Consider the following 16,539-nt stretch of genomic DNA (forward strand, 5'->3'; position numbering starts at 1 on the left):
TTTGTTTATGTGTCTGTCAGAGCTTCAGGAGGCCTTTAAGGAATTTGACTATGATGCGGATGGCTTCATCCATTACAAAGACATCGCAGACTGCATGAGGACCATGGGCTACATGCCTACAGAGATGGAGCTCATTGAGATCATCCAGCAAATCAAGATGAAATGTAAGTATTTATCTGGCAGTGTGCATCTATAAGGACCCATTTCTCCCTAAGAGGCTAAAGCACGCGTGTATAATTGATGGATCTTTCAGTAGAGTGCAGGTGTGAATGTGTGAGTCGTGTGTCTGCACAAACCCACGTGCTTGTGTTCTTTTCTGTGAGTCCTTGAGGACCTCATGTTTGCCTTTGGAGTTGGGGACATTCAAGACGTTTTAGCAAGCTGATTAATGGTCCTCATGCTGCAGGTGCTGGGGGTGTACGAGTGTTAGTCTACATGTAGAAGTGTGTGTTTACACTTAATCTTTCTCCCGCTGCCCTTAATGTTGTTTGCCTCTGCTTTCTTTTCTGAACGATCGAGAAGCAGATATGTGTGTGGTAAGTGTTGAAAGTTTAAGGTGAATCATCTTTGCAGCTAGAATTTTGCCATAGCCTGGAGTGAAGCGAACTGTATCACCTACCCGATGTCAAAACAACTTTGTTCAGAAAATCTAAAGGGTTCTATTAAGACTATACGCAAAATTCAGTGGACGGCCAGGATTTTTCACATAGATCATGCTACTATCTGCAATTATTAGGATTATCATAATATTTACTATTGTATGCTTTGAAGCCCAATATCAGCACACCTGCACATCATGAGAACTCTTATTTTCATGTTTGTGTATGGCATTATTTGAGCAGATTATATTTCTCCATAAATAAGAAGCATCATAATTATTCTCCTATGAATAGAACATCATATTTATATGCAATAACACAACATAATATGTATAACAATTCAATTAAATGCATTCACTTTGATGATGTGTGTTTTTCTTGAATTTTAATTGGCTCCCACTGAATGCATGTGAAAGGCAAGAAAAAAGATGCAGTGAGGAAGGAAACGTTAATCCTCTAAACCATGATCTGAGGTAACATTCATTTCTGATGACAGCAATATAGCTCCACCAGCTGAGTTAGTTTTTAGAGCTGTGGGGTGACTCCTGGTAGAGTATGTGTAGGAGCCATTCTTGGGTTAATACCTTATGTGGTCACTAGAGGTCACCTTTTTGTTTTGATTATGTAATGTAAAGGTATTTAAGGTAGACGCACGTAATCGGCGTCAGGTGTGTCATTGAGAAGGCAAACAGTTTGTGACCGTTGTGCTGTTATGCTATGTCGATACGGAATAAAGACCAAAAAGGACAAGATACATACTGCTGGATTTATTGGACTGTGAACTTAATTCATGCATACCAGTGACATCGCGTCATCCCCGTTAACGACCACCTCAGTGGCTTCAAGCGTAGGCTTAGCCTCTACATTAGAGTCACAAACTACTTTTTCTTTGGGGAAAAGTTTGTGCCAACTTCGCCGCGGTGTTTTGGAGACTCGGCGCAAACAGGAAAATTAAAGTCTGAGTGATCGATCGCCGCGGAGAGCTGAATGCCGTTTGGAAAGGTTACCGTGGAGGTTTCACGAGGAGCGGACAGCTGGACTAGCGGTCTGTCAGCTGACGACGTGGAATGCTTGGCGATTGTTCCGTGGATGTTGGAGAGGACTCAGAATTCTTCATCGGAATCAGTACGGCGCCCAACGAAAGGTATGAGTAGCGCTACTAATAAATGGCCATTGATAAAAGTGTGCACACTTATTTAAGAAGACGTAATTCCAATGCATTGGTGGTCAACCCAAATAAAACTGATTTATAAACAAACTCGCACGTGCGCATAAACCCTCAATACTTGATAAATATTTGAGTTTTGGAACATTTGAACTATGGACACAAATAAAGCTGCTGACAGGGCCCCGGAGCCTGCTGCAGAATCAGCTGTGCAAAGTAGCAACGCCAGCAAGGCTGGGACACATCCAGAAAAGGAAAAACGAGTGGTGAAATTGACTGCTAAGGCACTTGCAGAGAGACTAGACAGACTGCAACGTGATAGAAAAGCTAAATTAAATAAAGCTAATAATTTAAAAGAGAGTATAAGGGTCTCAATGGAAAAAAATGAAACTTCTATGGTTCAAGCATCATTCAATGATTTTGTTGGTTTGTGTAATGAAGCAAAAACAATTCATGGTTCATTGATGTGTTTGTTACCAGATGATGAAAAAGAAAAGCATGAAACATGGTTTAAAGCAAAAACAATGCATTATGATGAGTTCACTTATGAAGTGAAAGAATGGTGGTCAGGTTGCGAACATTTACATTTAAAGGGTGATCATGGTGTCGATGATGGTGTTAAGCCAGAGGACAGTGTTTCAAATGTTGCTGGTAAATCTTCAGTCACTAAAAGCTCATCTAGTGGTAAAGTGAGCACAACTTCTTCTGCCAAAATCAAAGCAAAAGCAGAAAAGGCAGCATTACTCGCTCGTATGGCAGTCCTAAAAGAGAAGCATGCTTTGGAGGAGCAAGAGCTAAAGCTAAGGAGGAAACGTGAACGGCTTGAGCTTGAAGCGTTGCTTTCTGCCTCTTCTGCAAAGTTAGCTGTTCTCCAAGCTGCTGAAGTTCAAAGTATATCTAACATATCGTCCAATGCTATGAATTCATATTATGAAAGGGAAACCAAGAAAACAGCTGTTTCAGCCACAGTCAAGCCTAGTACACCAGTCAATGAAGATAAACCTGCAGTGCAAATAGTACAGACTGAAAGCAACATATCTGCAATGATCCTGCCAGGAACGGAAATTGAAAGTGAGCCACAAGCTCAAACGGTCATCACAACGCAATTTCACAATGTGGATCCTCCATCGCCCAGGTCCATTCCTACAGCGGCAGAAGGACGGTCGGAGGACATTTGTACCATTTTACAAAGACAAAACGAAATAACTGCAACCCTTGTTCAGCATCAGCGTGCATCGTCATTACCATCCAGGAAAATACCTGTATTCGATGGTGATCCTCTTCAGTACATCTCTTTCATTAATGCGTTTGAACAAGGAGTGGAAGAAAAGGCCAATAAGAGGGACTGCTTGTATTATTTGGAGCAGTTTACAACAGGACAGCCGAGAGAGCTGGTACGCAGTTGTCAACATATGGCTGCAGGACAAGGCTATATACAAGCAAAGCAACTGCTCAAAGAACACTTCGGAAATGAATATAAGATTGCAACTGCTTACATTGACAAGGCGTTATCTTGGCCTGCAATTAAAAATGAAGATGTGAAATCATTGCAAGCATATTCCCTTTTCTTATGTGGGAGTTGTAATGTCATGAAAACATTGCAACATATGCAGGAACTGGACATGCCAGTGAACATGAAAATCATTTTGTGCAAGTTGCCATATAAAATGAGAGAGAAATGGCGAGCGTTTGCATATGATATATTGGAAACCTCTAAACACAGAGCTCGGTTTCAAGATTTGGTTGCATTTATTGAAAGGCAGGTGAAAATTCTTTCGGATCCTTTGTTTGGGGACATTCAGAATGTAACGTCAACAATCCCTGTCTCAAAGGCTGACAACAGACTGAAGTCACAACCAATCAAACAAATTAAAGGGAACAGCTTTGCTGCTACAGCCACACCCATGAACATGAATAAAACCTACAGCACGGAAAGGCTGATTACTACAACAAGCCATGACTTTACAGTAAAGCCATCTTGTGTCTGCTGTACTCAACGACACACACTGGAGGAGTGTCAACAGTTTCAGCGGAAGAAGCACAGAGACAAAATGCTTTTTCTAAAGGAGAAAGGGCTGTGTTTTGGTTGCTTAGATGCTGGGCACATAAGCAAGGACTGTGCTAAGCGTTTGATATGTAGAACGTGTGGTAAAGGTCATCCCACTGTCCTCCATATTGATAACAATGGTGTAATCCCTGAATGCTATGGAGAGCCCTCCTCTTCAAAGAATGTAAAAACTTGTGGTCATACAGGGGCCGGAAGAGAAAGCGGTTTGCTTTCCATTCTGCCAGTTCAAATAAAGTCTGTTAAAGGTACTAATGTCATACAGACATATGCTTTTTTAGATCCTGGCAGTTCAGCTAGCTTCTGTTCAGAGCACCTCATGCAAAAGCTAAATCTTGTGGGCAAAAGAACTCAATTCCTGTTACAAACGATGGGTCAAGAAAAGGTCGTCTCTGCCCACTCACTTACTGGTCTTGAAGTTTCTGGTTTAGGCAGCAATGCCTTCTATGAACTTCCAGAAATTCTAACACAGGAAAGGATGCCTGTCACCACGAATAACTTCGTAAAGGAAGAAGATCTGATCAGGTGGCCATATCTGTCAAAGGTTCAAATTCCCCACATAATGGCTAATGTGGACCTGTTGATTGGATGCAACGCTCCCAAGTTATTGGAACCATGGGAGGTCATTCATAGCCAGGGGAATGGCCCATATGCTATAAGAACAGCATTGGGCTGGGTCATAAATGGGCCCATGGAAGATGGTAAAAGCAACTTGGACAGCGAGCACCCACCAACAGTTGTAAATAGGATATCTGTTTGTAAGCTGGAGGAGATGTTGAAAAGTCAATATAACTATGACTTTAATGAAAGGGTTACAGAGGAAAAGGGTTTGTCAAGGGAGGACCTTAAGTTCATGAAGATCATGGAAAAATCTGCAACAATGGAAGATGGACACTACTGTTTGAAGTTACCTTTTAAAAAGGATAACATAAAGATGCCAAACAATTTTTCCATAGTTAAACAAAGATTGCAAAGTCTACAACGAAAACTTCTCAACAATGAACAGTTGCATAAAGAATATAAAACCTTTATGGACGAGATGATAAGTAATGGATATGCAGAGCAAATACCTTCACAGCAGCTGTCTTGCGAAAATGGAAAGAAGTGGTACATTCCTCATCACGCAGTTTACCATCCCAGAAAACGATCCATAAGAATTGTATTTGACTGTGGGGCATCATTCCAGGGGACATCATTAAACAAGCAGCTCTTACAAGGTCCTAATCTCACAAGCACATTGCTTGGGGTTTTGCTTAGATTTCGACAGGATCCAGTTGCATTTATGGGTGACATAAAGGCAATGTTTTATCAAGTTAAAGTTGCCAAAGAGGACAGAGACTTTCTGCGTTTTTTATGGTGGCCAGATGGAGATCTGAGCAAGGACATAATTGAGTTTCGCATGACTGTTCATCTGTTCGGTGCAGTATCTTCCCCAAGCTGCGCCAGTTTCGCTTTGAGAAAAACAGCTGAGGACAATCAAACTGAATTCCTAGACAAGGTATGTGTAACGCTGAAAGAGAACTTCTATGTGGACGACTGTTTAAAGAGTGTGGCCTCCACCTCAGATGCTGTTGATTTGGTCAAAGATCTTTCAGCACTCTGTCAAAGGGGAGGATTTACACTGACCAAGTGGGTCAGTAACAATCGCACCCTGTTGCAAAGTATCTCTGAGGAGCAAAGGGCTAAAGACTTGAAAGAATTAAATCTTGACAGAGACAAACTTCCGGTAGAAAGAGCTCTGGGCTTGCAGTGGTGTGTGGAAACTGATACATTCAACTTCAAAATGGATATCCCTCAAAAATCCTGTACTAGGCGTGGAATGTTATCAATATCAAGTTCCATTTACGATCCATTGGGATTTCTTGCACCAGTCCTGCTGCCTGCCAAAGGAATGCAGCAGGAGCTTTGCAAAAGAAAACTGGGATGGGATGAACCAATACCCCAAACCACGTTGCAAAGGTGGAAAGGTTGGCTCAGTGATTTGCAAAGGCTTTCCCATTTCAAGGTTAAAAGGTGTATACAACCAAGAGGGTTTGGACCTCTCTCACATGCACAGCTACACCATTTTTCAGATGCTGGTGAATCTGGATATGGAACCGTGTCATATCTGCGCATGCAAGATAATAGGAAATCCATCCACGTCGCATTCTTGATGGGCAAGGCAAGAGTAACACCTCTAAAACCTGTCACTATTCCACGTCTGGAACTAACAGCTGCTGTAGTTGCCGTCCGAGTGGATCTCATGTTAAGGGCTCAGTTGAGAATGAAACTCGAGCAATCTATATTTTGGACAGATAGTACATCCGTACTCAAATATATAATGAATGAGGATAAACGATTCCTTACCTTTGTGGCAAACAGAGTCTCATTCATTACAACTGCAACTAAACAATCACAATGGAGATATGTAAGCTCAAAGGAAAATCCAGCAGATGATGCTACAAGAGGGCTCAAGGCTGGGAACGTTGTTCATAGCAGCCGCTGGATCGAAGGACCAAGCTTTCTGCAGAAGCCAGAAAGTGATTGGCCAACCAATTTAATGGAATGCTCCTTAGAACCAGAGGACCCTGAAGTCAAAGGTGAGGCCACAGTAAATGTTACTCAGGTAAAAGACTTGCTTGATGCTACATGTCAATTGATGGTGTACTTCTCAGACTGGAGAAGGCTCAAGGTTGCTGTTGGTTGGTTCCTTAGACTGAAGGCAATCCTTCGTTCAATGAGAGATAAGAAAAAAAGACCGCAACCTTACTCAGATAACCCAATTTGTAAAAGTACTACAAAGGAGAAAGTAAAGAAACCGCAGCTGTACAGACTATCTTCAAAGGATCTTCTTAAAGCTGAGCTTGCCATTATTAGATTTTGCCAGCAACAACGATTTGGAGAGGAGATTGCTACGTTGTCAAGTGGGAAAAGTTCTGTGAGCAGGCACAGCTCAATTTATAGATTAGATCCTTATCTTGACGATGAAGGCCTCTTAAGAGTTGGGGGACGACTGACAAAGGGCTCCTTACCAGAAGAAACGAAGCATCCCCTTGTTCTTGCAAAAGATCAACATGTAGCAAATCTCATCCTAAAGCACATTCATCAACAGCTTGGTCATAGCGGTCGTAACCACACCTTATCCACACTAAGGAGAAGATACTGGATCACAAAGGCCAACTCAGCTGTGAGGAAGGTTATCGCAGAATGTAATTTTTGCAGGAAATATCATGGAAAAGCCTTGGAGCAAAAGATGGCAGATTTACCCAAGGAAAGAATTTTGCCAGATAACCCACCATTCACCAATGTCGGAGTTGATTACTTCGGACCTATTGAAGTAAAAAGAGGACGAGGTACAGCTAAACGCTATGGAGTCATTTTCACCTGTTTAGCCAGCCGAGCAGTGCACTTGGAAGTGGCTAGCTCTCTAAACAAAGATGCCTGCATTAATGCTTTGCGCCGTTTTGTGAGTCGAAGAGGTCAAGTCGCTCACATCCAATCGGACAATGGAACCAACTTTGTCGGAGCAGACAGAGAGTTAAGGGAGGCTCTTGAATCGCTGAAACATACCCAAATAGCGGATGCTTTGCGACACATTGGAATAAGATGGAGTTTTAATCCGCCTGGAGCATCACATCATGGTGGAATTTGGGAACGGATAATTCGTATGATCAGAAAGATTCTGAGATCCGTTCTTCAGCAACAACAGTTGGACGACGATGGATTAAATACGGTTCTATGTGAAATTGAAGCAATTTTAAATGACAGACCCATCACAAAGCTTTCTGATGATCCAAAAGACCTAGAGCCACTTACACCAAATCACATCCTCCTGATGAAAGGAAAACCATCTTTACCACCCGGACTATTTGACCCTCAGGATATGTATCTGAAGAGAAGATGGAAACAGGCTCAGTACATCTCAGATCTTTTTTGGAAACGATGGATACGTGAATACCTGCCTTTGTTACAGGAGAGACAAAAATGGAACCAAAAGAAGAAGAATCTAAAACCTGGAGATATAGTCATTATAATGGATTCTTCTGCACCACGTGGTTCCTGGCCACTTGGAAGAGTTCTGGAAGCCATTCGTGACAAAAAAGGACTTGTGCGATCTGCACGTTTAAAAACAAAGACTAATATTCTGGAAAGACCTGTAACTAAACTTTGCTTGTTACATGAGACTGTAATCTAAAAGTGTGTTATTTATGTTTATTTATGTGAATGTATAGGTCTAAAGTAGACTGTATTAGTGGCTCCTTATTTTCTTTGTGATTAGAATTGCCATGTCTGATAGCCATTTCAATTAGGGGCCGGGGTGTAGGAGCCATTCTTGGGTTAATACCTTATGTGGTCACTAGAGGTCACCTTTTTGTTTTGATTATGTAATGTAAAGGTATTTAAGGTAGACGCACGTAATCGGCGTCAGGTGTGTCATTGAGAAGGCAAACAGTTTGTGACCGTTGTGCTGTTATGCTATGTCGATACGGAATAAAGACCAAAAAGGACAAGATACATACTGCTGGATTTATTGGACTGTGAACTTAATTCATGCATACCAGTGACATCGCGTCATCCCCGTTAACGACCACCTCAGTGGCTTCAAGCGTAGGCTTAGCCTCTACAGTATGCTTCATGTTTTATGCACTGTACAATAATGCCAAGCAGCAAACTGATAAAATGCACAAGAACCACTTACTCTGAACAATAACAACCCACATGAAAGTATCCGTCTTATCTTACCTTCACCTTTGCCTGCACAAGTGACCAAACAAACAGTTCAATCTTTACTAGGAAAAGTGAAGTGCTAATGTCAGATCAGCTACAGATCATTAAAGGACACACATTTACCAGCAAATGTCATTTCGGTCCATTAAAATACCACCATGCTCCTTGCTCTTTCTTTCTTTTTCCCCTGTTGATGTTCACAACCGAAGCTCAGCCTTCCAGCAGCCAAAACAATGAGAAAAAAATGCATTACATATTTCCACAGAGACACAGTTTTCTTGCTCTTATTGTAAAAAAAAACCCCCCATATTATGTAAGTGTTTTTGTTGCAAAATTGGATGACTCAATGTCATTACGGCAGAAAACTTTGATATTTCCTTTCATTATTTGTATGTAGCTGCTTTTCAAAATAGTCTTGCCTCTGGAATTATTTTAAAATACTAGTGTGACTCAGTGCAGAGCAACCAGAAAAATATGAATGAATGAAAGAATGAATGAATGAATGAAAAGATGCACCATATGGACAAAAGTATTAGGCCACACCTCCTAATCTTTGAATTCAGGTGTTTCCAGTCCACGTAGTCTGTCTTTACAAACATTTGTGAAAGAATGGGTTTCTTTTACTGAGCAGTAAAGTAACCGGATGTCATCTCTGTAAGCAGGCATTTAGTGAATTTCCTAAATACCCCACAATCAACTGGAAGTGGAAGCTATTTCAAGACCATGTGGCAGTAGCAGACCATGTAAAGTTACACAGCCAGGTCCTTGGATAGTGTGTAAAAGTCAGCAACGCTCCTCTGTCATTAAGATCAGCACAAAGACTGTGTGCCATGAGCTTCATGACATGGTTTCCATGGCCTAGCAGCTCCTGTAGATGTAATATGTGGGTGGGCCATTACTTTTGTCCTAATAGATAATAAGAATAATACTGAACTGTGAGTCAGTAGCAACTTCACCACACCTGCTCCAATAAAGCTGGGGTTTTTTTTTTCAGCTGTGATCTTTGGGGACCAGAGTGCAGCTGGCTTCCTCTCCTATACCAGATAGTAAATTAGGTTCAGCCGGTGTCCCCAGTGTAAATAATATCCTGATTAGATTCTTAGAATGACACCAACAAGGATATTGTTGTGGCAACGTTAACCTCGCTCTCATGAATATCTCCATCTAATGTGCACCCCTGCAAAAAGTGAACTAAAACTCATGCAGCAAATACAGCTAAACATGTAAAGGGGAAAAAATGCCTCGCGCTTTAATCACTACTGTCACAAGGTGTAAAACTGCAGCCATGAAACGGGTGACTCACACGTGAAGCTTTGCACATCCGTATATAACAGGAACCAGAAAATAGATAAAGTGATGCCTCACACAGTGTAGAGAAACATTTTCCATCTGCAGCTAAAAGGAAAACCTTAAGAGAAATATTGAGCACACCAGGCCTTTAGAGGTTGCAGCTGTGTGTTATATTTCATGCCGTGTCTCATACTCTGTGTTGAGTGTGGCTTTGGTGTGATCACTAAGGTGCTGTCAGCTTTTAGATATTCTAAGCTCGTCCTCTGTAGTGTAATCCCTCTAGATTGATTATGAAATTCATCCACTTTTTTTTTTTTTCGAGAACAACTATTACGCTATCAATTAAAAATAATCATAATCTCCTAAGGCTTTTGGTGGAGTTTCCTCAACCCTGTGATCTCACACTGACCCACTTAAGGCTCAGAAATTCTTCAAGGCTGTGTCAGGAATCCCCCAGACAGCTGCTTCACAAGGGTAAAGCCAGTCAGCCAAAAAATATACTTTACCTTGAGGCAAGCATGAAAATCCTTTACCAACCCGAAAATCAGAGAATTAATTGCTAAAAGTAGGTTTTATGTAAAAATCCAGCCCCTGCTATTGTGGTAGGCAGCGGTTTTATCCATTAGCCTCATGATTCAGCATCATTTAGAGCGTTTTCCATCCGGTCAGTTTGTTGTGATTCTCTCTCTCAGCAGACTCAGAGTACTGATTAAATTTTTGAACCACAAAATGACCATGTGGCTTTATTGAAAGAGCCTTTTCCGTCCAACAAGATCCAGATAATGAAAGAAGGCAAAGCCTACTGGTCCACACTATCAAATAAGCCTGTCTCTTGTCGAACTAATAACACGAGCTATCCCACTGTATCAGTCTGTTTTGATATTTACCATGGAGAGCAATCAAACTGGCTGAGGAAGTCAACAGAGTGAGCACACGAGGCTGAACACACAGCAGCATCCATGCACTGAGGATGTTCGTAAAAATTTTCATAACTTAAATTACGTTAGGCCAGCTATACACTTATGTAAATATTGTGGTCTCTGGGAAAAATACATTGGACAGCTACAGCTTTGTACCCAGGTCTCTTAAAACAGTTTTGGATTGGTTGATAGCGTGGGTCTCATTTCTCTAAGCTCAACCAGTCTTGCTTCTTTTATCTAAGAAATACTGAAAAAGGTCAAATAAATACTATTGGCTAATAACTTGGAACTCTTGGTAAATTCTATTAGAAAATTTCCTCCTGTCTCTTTTATTGTAATTCAGTCTTTACCTGCATTGCCAAGTCCTTCTTTGTCTGTCTTCAACTGGTCCAAAATGCAGGAGCAAAGCCCCAAACAAAAACTAGCCAGCACTGATCCCTTTCAGTTCAGTATTTTCAACCCAGAATCCTCGCATACAAGGTCTTGATTAATCAGGCCCCATCTTATCTTAAAGATCTCGTTATATCATATCACCCTAGTGAGCGCTTTGCTTGTGGTTCCTTGGATATTTAAAAGTAGAATGGGAGGCAGACCCCTCAGGCCCGTTTTCTGTGGAACCAGCTCCCAGTTTGGATATGGGAGACAGAAATGCTTCCTATGTTTAAGATTCGATTTAAAACTTTACTTTTTAATAAAGCATATAGTTAGGGGTGGATCAGGTGACCCTGAACCCTTGTTCTTGTGCCCTGTCTTCCTCCCCTCTTGGCTCTGTTGGAGGTTTCTTTCTGTTAAAAGGGAGTTTTTCCTTCCTACTGTTGCCAAAGCGCTTACTCATAGCGGGTTGTTGGTTATTGTTTGTCTCCAATATTGTCGGGTCTTTACTTAACAGTGCAACAGCTTGAGAAGACTGTTGTTGTGATGTGGCTCTTTATGAATAAAACTAAATTGAATTGTGTTCATTTTTAATTTTTATGACATGATTTTCCATATGAAGGGCTCCATGCGCAGGCTCTTGTGTACAAAGCAGACCTGTCCCTGATCGTCTGATCATCTGACTCAGTTCAACGTTCTTATTTTAAATCCAGAGGCGTCCACGCCTTTGAGGTTGCACCACCTAAACTGTAACACATGCTCCCTCAACCTGTCAGGTCAGTTAAATGTTTAATAAAATAAATCTTTTTTCTTTTTCAGACATTTGTGGGAAAACGTTTTTTTATAGAACTTATAGCTCTTTTATAGGTTATTTCTCCTCCCATTATTTCTGGCTATAGTTCTTATCTAATGGAAGTGTGGTTGTACAAATGAAGGGAACACTGAGACAATATATACATGCACAGAGGATATTGAGATAACAGGCAACAGATGTGGAGATGGCTGAAAATTAACCACAGACTAATGAGAAACGGGGAGCAAAACTGAACATAACGCACACGAGACACAGGCTACCAAAACAAAACAGGACGTAACAGAACATGGGCTGGACAGAAGACAAAAACCCAGACCTCAGACAGATGGCAAAACTGAGACGAGACTGGAACAGACTGAACAAAAAAGGGAACAAACCAGGAAGCGTGACTAGATAGAGCAGGGGTGTCGAACTCCAGGCCTCGAGGGCCGGTGTCCTGCAGGTTTTAGATAACATCCTGGGTCAACACACCTGAATCAAATGATAAGTTCATTGACAGGCCTCTGGAGAACTTCATCACATGTTGAGGGCGTAATTTAGCCTTTAAATCAGCTGTGTTGGATCAAGGACACATCTAAAACCTGCAGGACACCGGCCCTCGAGGCCTGGAGTTCGACACCTGTGAGATAGACTATATAGTGCCAAATCACAACAACTGCCAACTTAAGGTAAGGGCACTACAATAATGCAGAGGAAAAAAAAAAACAAATTAGATGAACCCCTATGAGCAGGAACTTGGTGATAGTCAGAAGACAGGACACTGAAGCATGCTACTGCTGGTATAGAAGATTAAAATGAGTTTGGCTGAAATGTATGTCTGTAATTGGCTTACAGTGCTAAAGCCAAGTTTCCAGTCTCTCTCCGTGTGGATTTTTTTTATTTTTTGAAACTGCCATACATGGAGAAGTATCCTGTAGGAGCTTTAGCTTTGTTTGAACAAGTTATTTCCCTTTCACTCAACATCAGACTCCAGTCCATAGACCAGCCATAAGTGAAAATTACAGCAAATGTCCACTTTTCACTAGAAACTGGGGGTGAACCTAGCACCAGGTGGTCATCTAATCAGAGCAGGTGATGAGGACTAATGCTGGTTTTAAATGGGACATGCTTTCCAAATGTGCACCATCTTTGGCAGGCTGGTCAGTCAGGTCAGCCTAAAACAGAGCTAAATGAAGACTGATTTTAAGTTAAAGCCACCGAGTCTCTAGCAGCGGGCCTTAAAGCCAAACACATTGCCCAAAAAAATCGACTAAGTATGATATCTAGAAAAAAGTCACCAAAATTCTCACAGGATGTTGATCAATAAATATTTCATGTGCCCGTAACACCTACACTGTTAAAAAAATGAAATGTACCAAATGGGAGAGGGTCTGGAGAAGCCGGGGAGAACATTATAGTCCCGGTAAAGTTGTTCAGCATGACCAGTTTGGTGGTGGGTCAGTGATGGTCTGGTGACACATATGCATCGAGGGACGCACAGACCTCTACAGGCACCAGCACCCTGACTACCATTAGGTATCAGAATGACATCCTTAGACCAATTTTAGACTGGTGGAGTGGGTCCCATCGTTCCTCCTCCGACAATGCCTGACTTTGTGGCGAGAGTATGCAGGGAGTTCCTGGAGCATGAACGAGTTGATACCATTAACTGGTACCCATATTTGGCTAACCTAAATCCATTTGAATACCCCTGGGACTGCTTCAGTCTGTTTTAGTCCATCCAGCAATGAAATTTGGTCAAAATGGACTAGCTTGCCACGTCATGTTTCTACTTTGATTCTTGGGCTGTCTGGATGTGGGTTGATCATTTTCATTTCCAGCAAACGATGTGGCATCCTTTCATTCCTAACACATCACCCAGTCTGTGTCAGTATAGATATCCAGCATGATTTTCTTCCCCTTTGATCTGATGTATTTTCAAAATGTTCCTTCCTCGTTCCCAGCTTTTTTGAACAGTGTATGTGCACCATAGCCTCACAAGGAAAGCGCACAAAGTAACTCTTGACAGTCTTTCTGTGCATATCTCCGAATGTGTGTGTACACGTGAATGTGTGTGTGTCTTTCTACAGGGGGTGGTCATGTAGACTTTGATGATTTCTGTGAGCTAATGGGGCCGAGGATGGTGGCTGAGACAGCTCATATGGTCGGGCTGAAAGAGCTCCGCTGTGCCTTCAAACAGGTAAAAAGGTCTCCAGCCAGAAAGTGTAAAAAAATATTCCTTTAAGCAAGTAAATTAGACCCAGTACTGACAGTTTTTTGAAGTGTGCGACCTTTCTTTAAAGATTGCCAAGAACTGTGTGACTCTTACCTGTAATAGAGGCTGAGGGAAGAGGGCTTTCTATGTAAGAATACAGAAGAAAAGGGAGAAAGAAAAGTATTTCTATCGATGAGATTTTCAGGCAGTCTGGTTTGCACTGTCCAGAGACCCACAGCTTATACTCTAAATACACTTCTTCATGCCACCTGTAATTGTTCTCAGCGGAGTTGCCTTGAAATGCTGCGGTGCCTCGTTGACATGGGAAATATTTATTGAGTCGTTTCCTTTGACACGAACACAGAAGCAGGTACAACAGCAGCTCAGGGCCCTCGTGTGACGTCGGTTGTGGCCGAGCAAAACAAACGCGATGATGTTGATGATGTTATTTGTAAGCACAGCTTTGCACGCCTGGATTCATCCCATTACCACATTACAGAATGATAGGTTTTTAATGGGTACCACAAAACAGACAGCACTGATAATGTGCTCTTAATGATTTCAACTGAGAACACATCAGAGTGTACATCAGGCCACTGAGATTCATTTATCTGTGTTGTAAATTTAGCCTCCTGGTTTGTTTTTTTTCTCACTCTTTTTTCTCTGTTATGAAAAGCAAGAGAGAAATTGGATATGAGCTACATTCAAATGCCAAATAACATATAGTTTGCAGCCAAGCCCATAACATTTTGGACAACGATATAATTCTTGTAGTTTTGCCTCCCAAATCTCTTGAATTTACCAAAAGTATTGTATTAATTCTTTATGAGTTAAAGACATTTTTAGTGATAGTTCCCCCATTTTCAGAGGCTTAAAATTTATCGGTCATTTCATGTCATGACAAATTAAGCAGATTAAAGATCTGGAGTTGATTCCAAATGATTCAGTTATGCTGAAAAATACAAATGTTCTGCAGCACTATATACATATGGACAGTATTAACAGAAATAAATGTAAAATGTACAAATATACAATCTGGTGTAAAAAACTAAATATGTAAATAAATAGTGTTACAACAGTTCGGGTTATTGCACAGTGGTGGTTTTTAGAGGGAAAAGGGAAAATGAAGGGGTGGGACTGTGTGATTCTTACTCTGAATCTGAATAAGTACGCGGGACCACTGTGTGTGGTAAGACCATCTCTTTTACTTCCTGTATTACCATCTACCGGCATGCATTGCCAGTGCGTAACACGTAATTACACAATCAAACAGTGAACACATACTGCCCATACAACAAATGTACCAGAGACAATTATGAATACACCACATCTCCCCTTTTAAACAAAAACAGAATATTCCTTTTCTCAGGACAGAACTTCTCTTTTTCAAAGCCATACAAGAACATCTGGCAAACAATCTGCATTACATTTTTAACCTTTTGTTTTTGTTTTCTTGTTCTTTTCTTTTCTTAACAACTCTTTTTAGCTTTATTTTACTGTGCTCTACAAAACCCTTATAACACAGTTACATAACAACAACCTTTTTTTTTTCTTACAGATCTAACTTTTTAGGTTTAACTATTGGCCTCCCTGACTTGGTTCTGACCACATCAGTGTTAACAGGTGTAGCAGGGATCACACTGGGTGTTTGAGGCTTCTGCAACACAGGCACATTAGCAGGTTCATGCACAGGTGAACTTAAAGGAATCAAATGCACACGATTACGCCTCACAGTCCCTTGTGGTAACTCCACTGTGTATGATCGGGGTGTAGAGTGATTTTGGATAACAGTGCCTGTAGTTTTGACATCAGTCACCCAAACTTGCTCTCCTGGGGACAGGCTGCATAAAGGTTTTGCGCGGTGGCGCCTGTTGAAGTTTGCCATGTCCATCATCCTCTTCTGCCTTTCCTTTCGAGCGTGCAGTGCGTTGTCCGGCAGTGTGGGCTCCAGCTGCGATGGAAGCATCGGCAGTGTGGTTCGCAGACGTCTGCCCATTAAAAGCTCTGCAGGGCTGTATCCGGACTGCAGTGGTGTAGCTCTATAGGCAAGAAGAGCTAGATAAGGATCAGCTGCTTTTTTCAGAAGATTTTTTACAGTCTGCACAGCACGTTCTGCTTCTCCATTACTTTGCGGAAACTTGGGACTGCTTGTGATGTGTTTGAAGCCGTATGCTGCTGCAAAGTCTGTAAAGATTTGACCTGAATACTGTGGTCCATTATCAGACATGAGGACCTCTGGGATGCCGTGACGGGCAAAGAAAGATTTCAGGTGAGTAATGACATCGTTTGATTTTGTCTTGTTTAACAAAGCAATCTCAACAAATCTAGAGTGATAGTCAACAGCGAGAAGGTAAGTTTTCCCTCCCAGCTCGAAAAGATCTGTGCCCACTCTCTGCCATGGGTGGGCAGGGTA

General features: G+C 41.6%; 2 protein-coding genes across 3 annotated transcripts in view; one reads left to right on the forward strand and one right to left on the reverse strand.

Moving 5' to 3' along the window:
- Nucleotides 1–16,539, reverse strand: part of LOC113024198 (MAP/microtubule affinity-regulating kinase 4-like) — a 597,794-nt gene that overhangs the window by 147,917 nt on the left and 433,338 nt on the right. The gene's annotated exons all lie outside the window — the stretch shown is intronic.
- Nucleotides 1–16,539, forward strand: part of cabp4 (calcium binding protein 4) — a 41,704-nt gene that overhangs the window by 17,436 nt on the left and 7,729 nt on the right. For both annotated transcript variants that reach the window (XM_026171085.1, XM_026171084.1), the window contains exons 6-7: nt 21–164; nt 14,002–14,111. In XM_026171085.1, coding sequence (XP_026026870.1) covers nt 21–164; nt 14,002–14,111 — 254 coding nt within the window. The remainder of the gene's footprint in view (nt 1–20; nt 165–14,001; nt 14,112–16,539) is intronic.

Source organism: Astatotilapia calliptera, chromosome 6, assembly GCF_900246225.1.
Source record: "Astatotilapia calliptera chromosome 6, fAstCal1.2, whole genome shotgun sequence".
Taxonomy (NCBI): Eukaryota; Metazoa; Chordata; class Actinopteri; order Cichliformes; family Cichlidae; genus Astatotilapia; species Astatotilapia calliptera.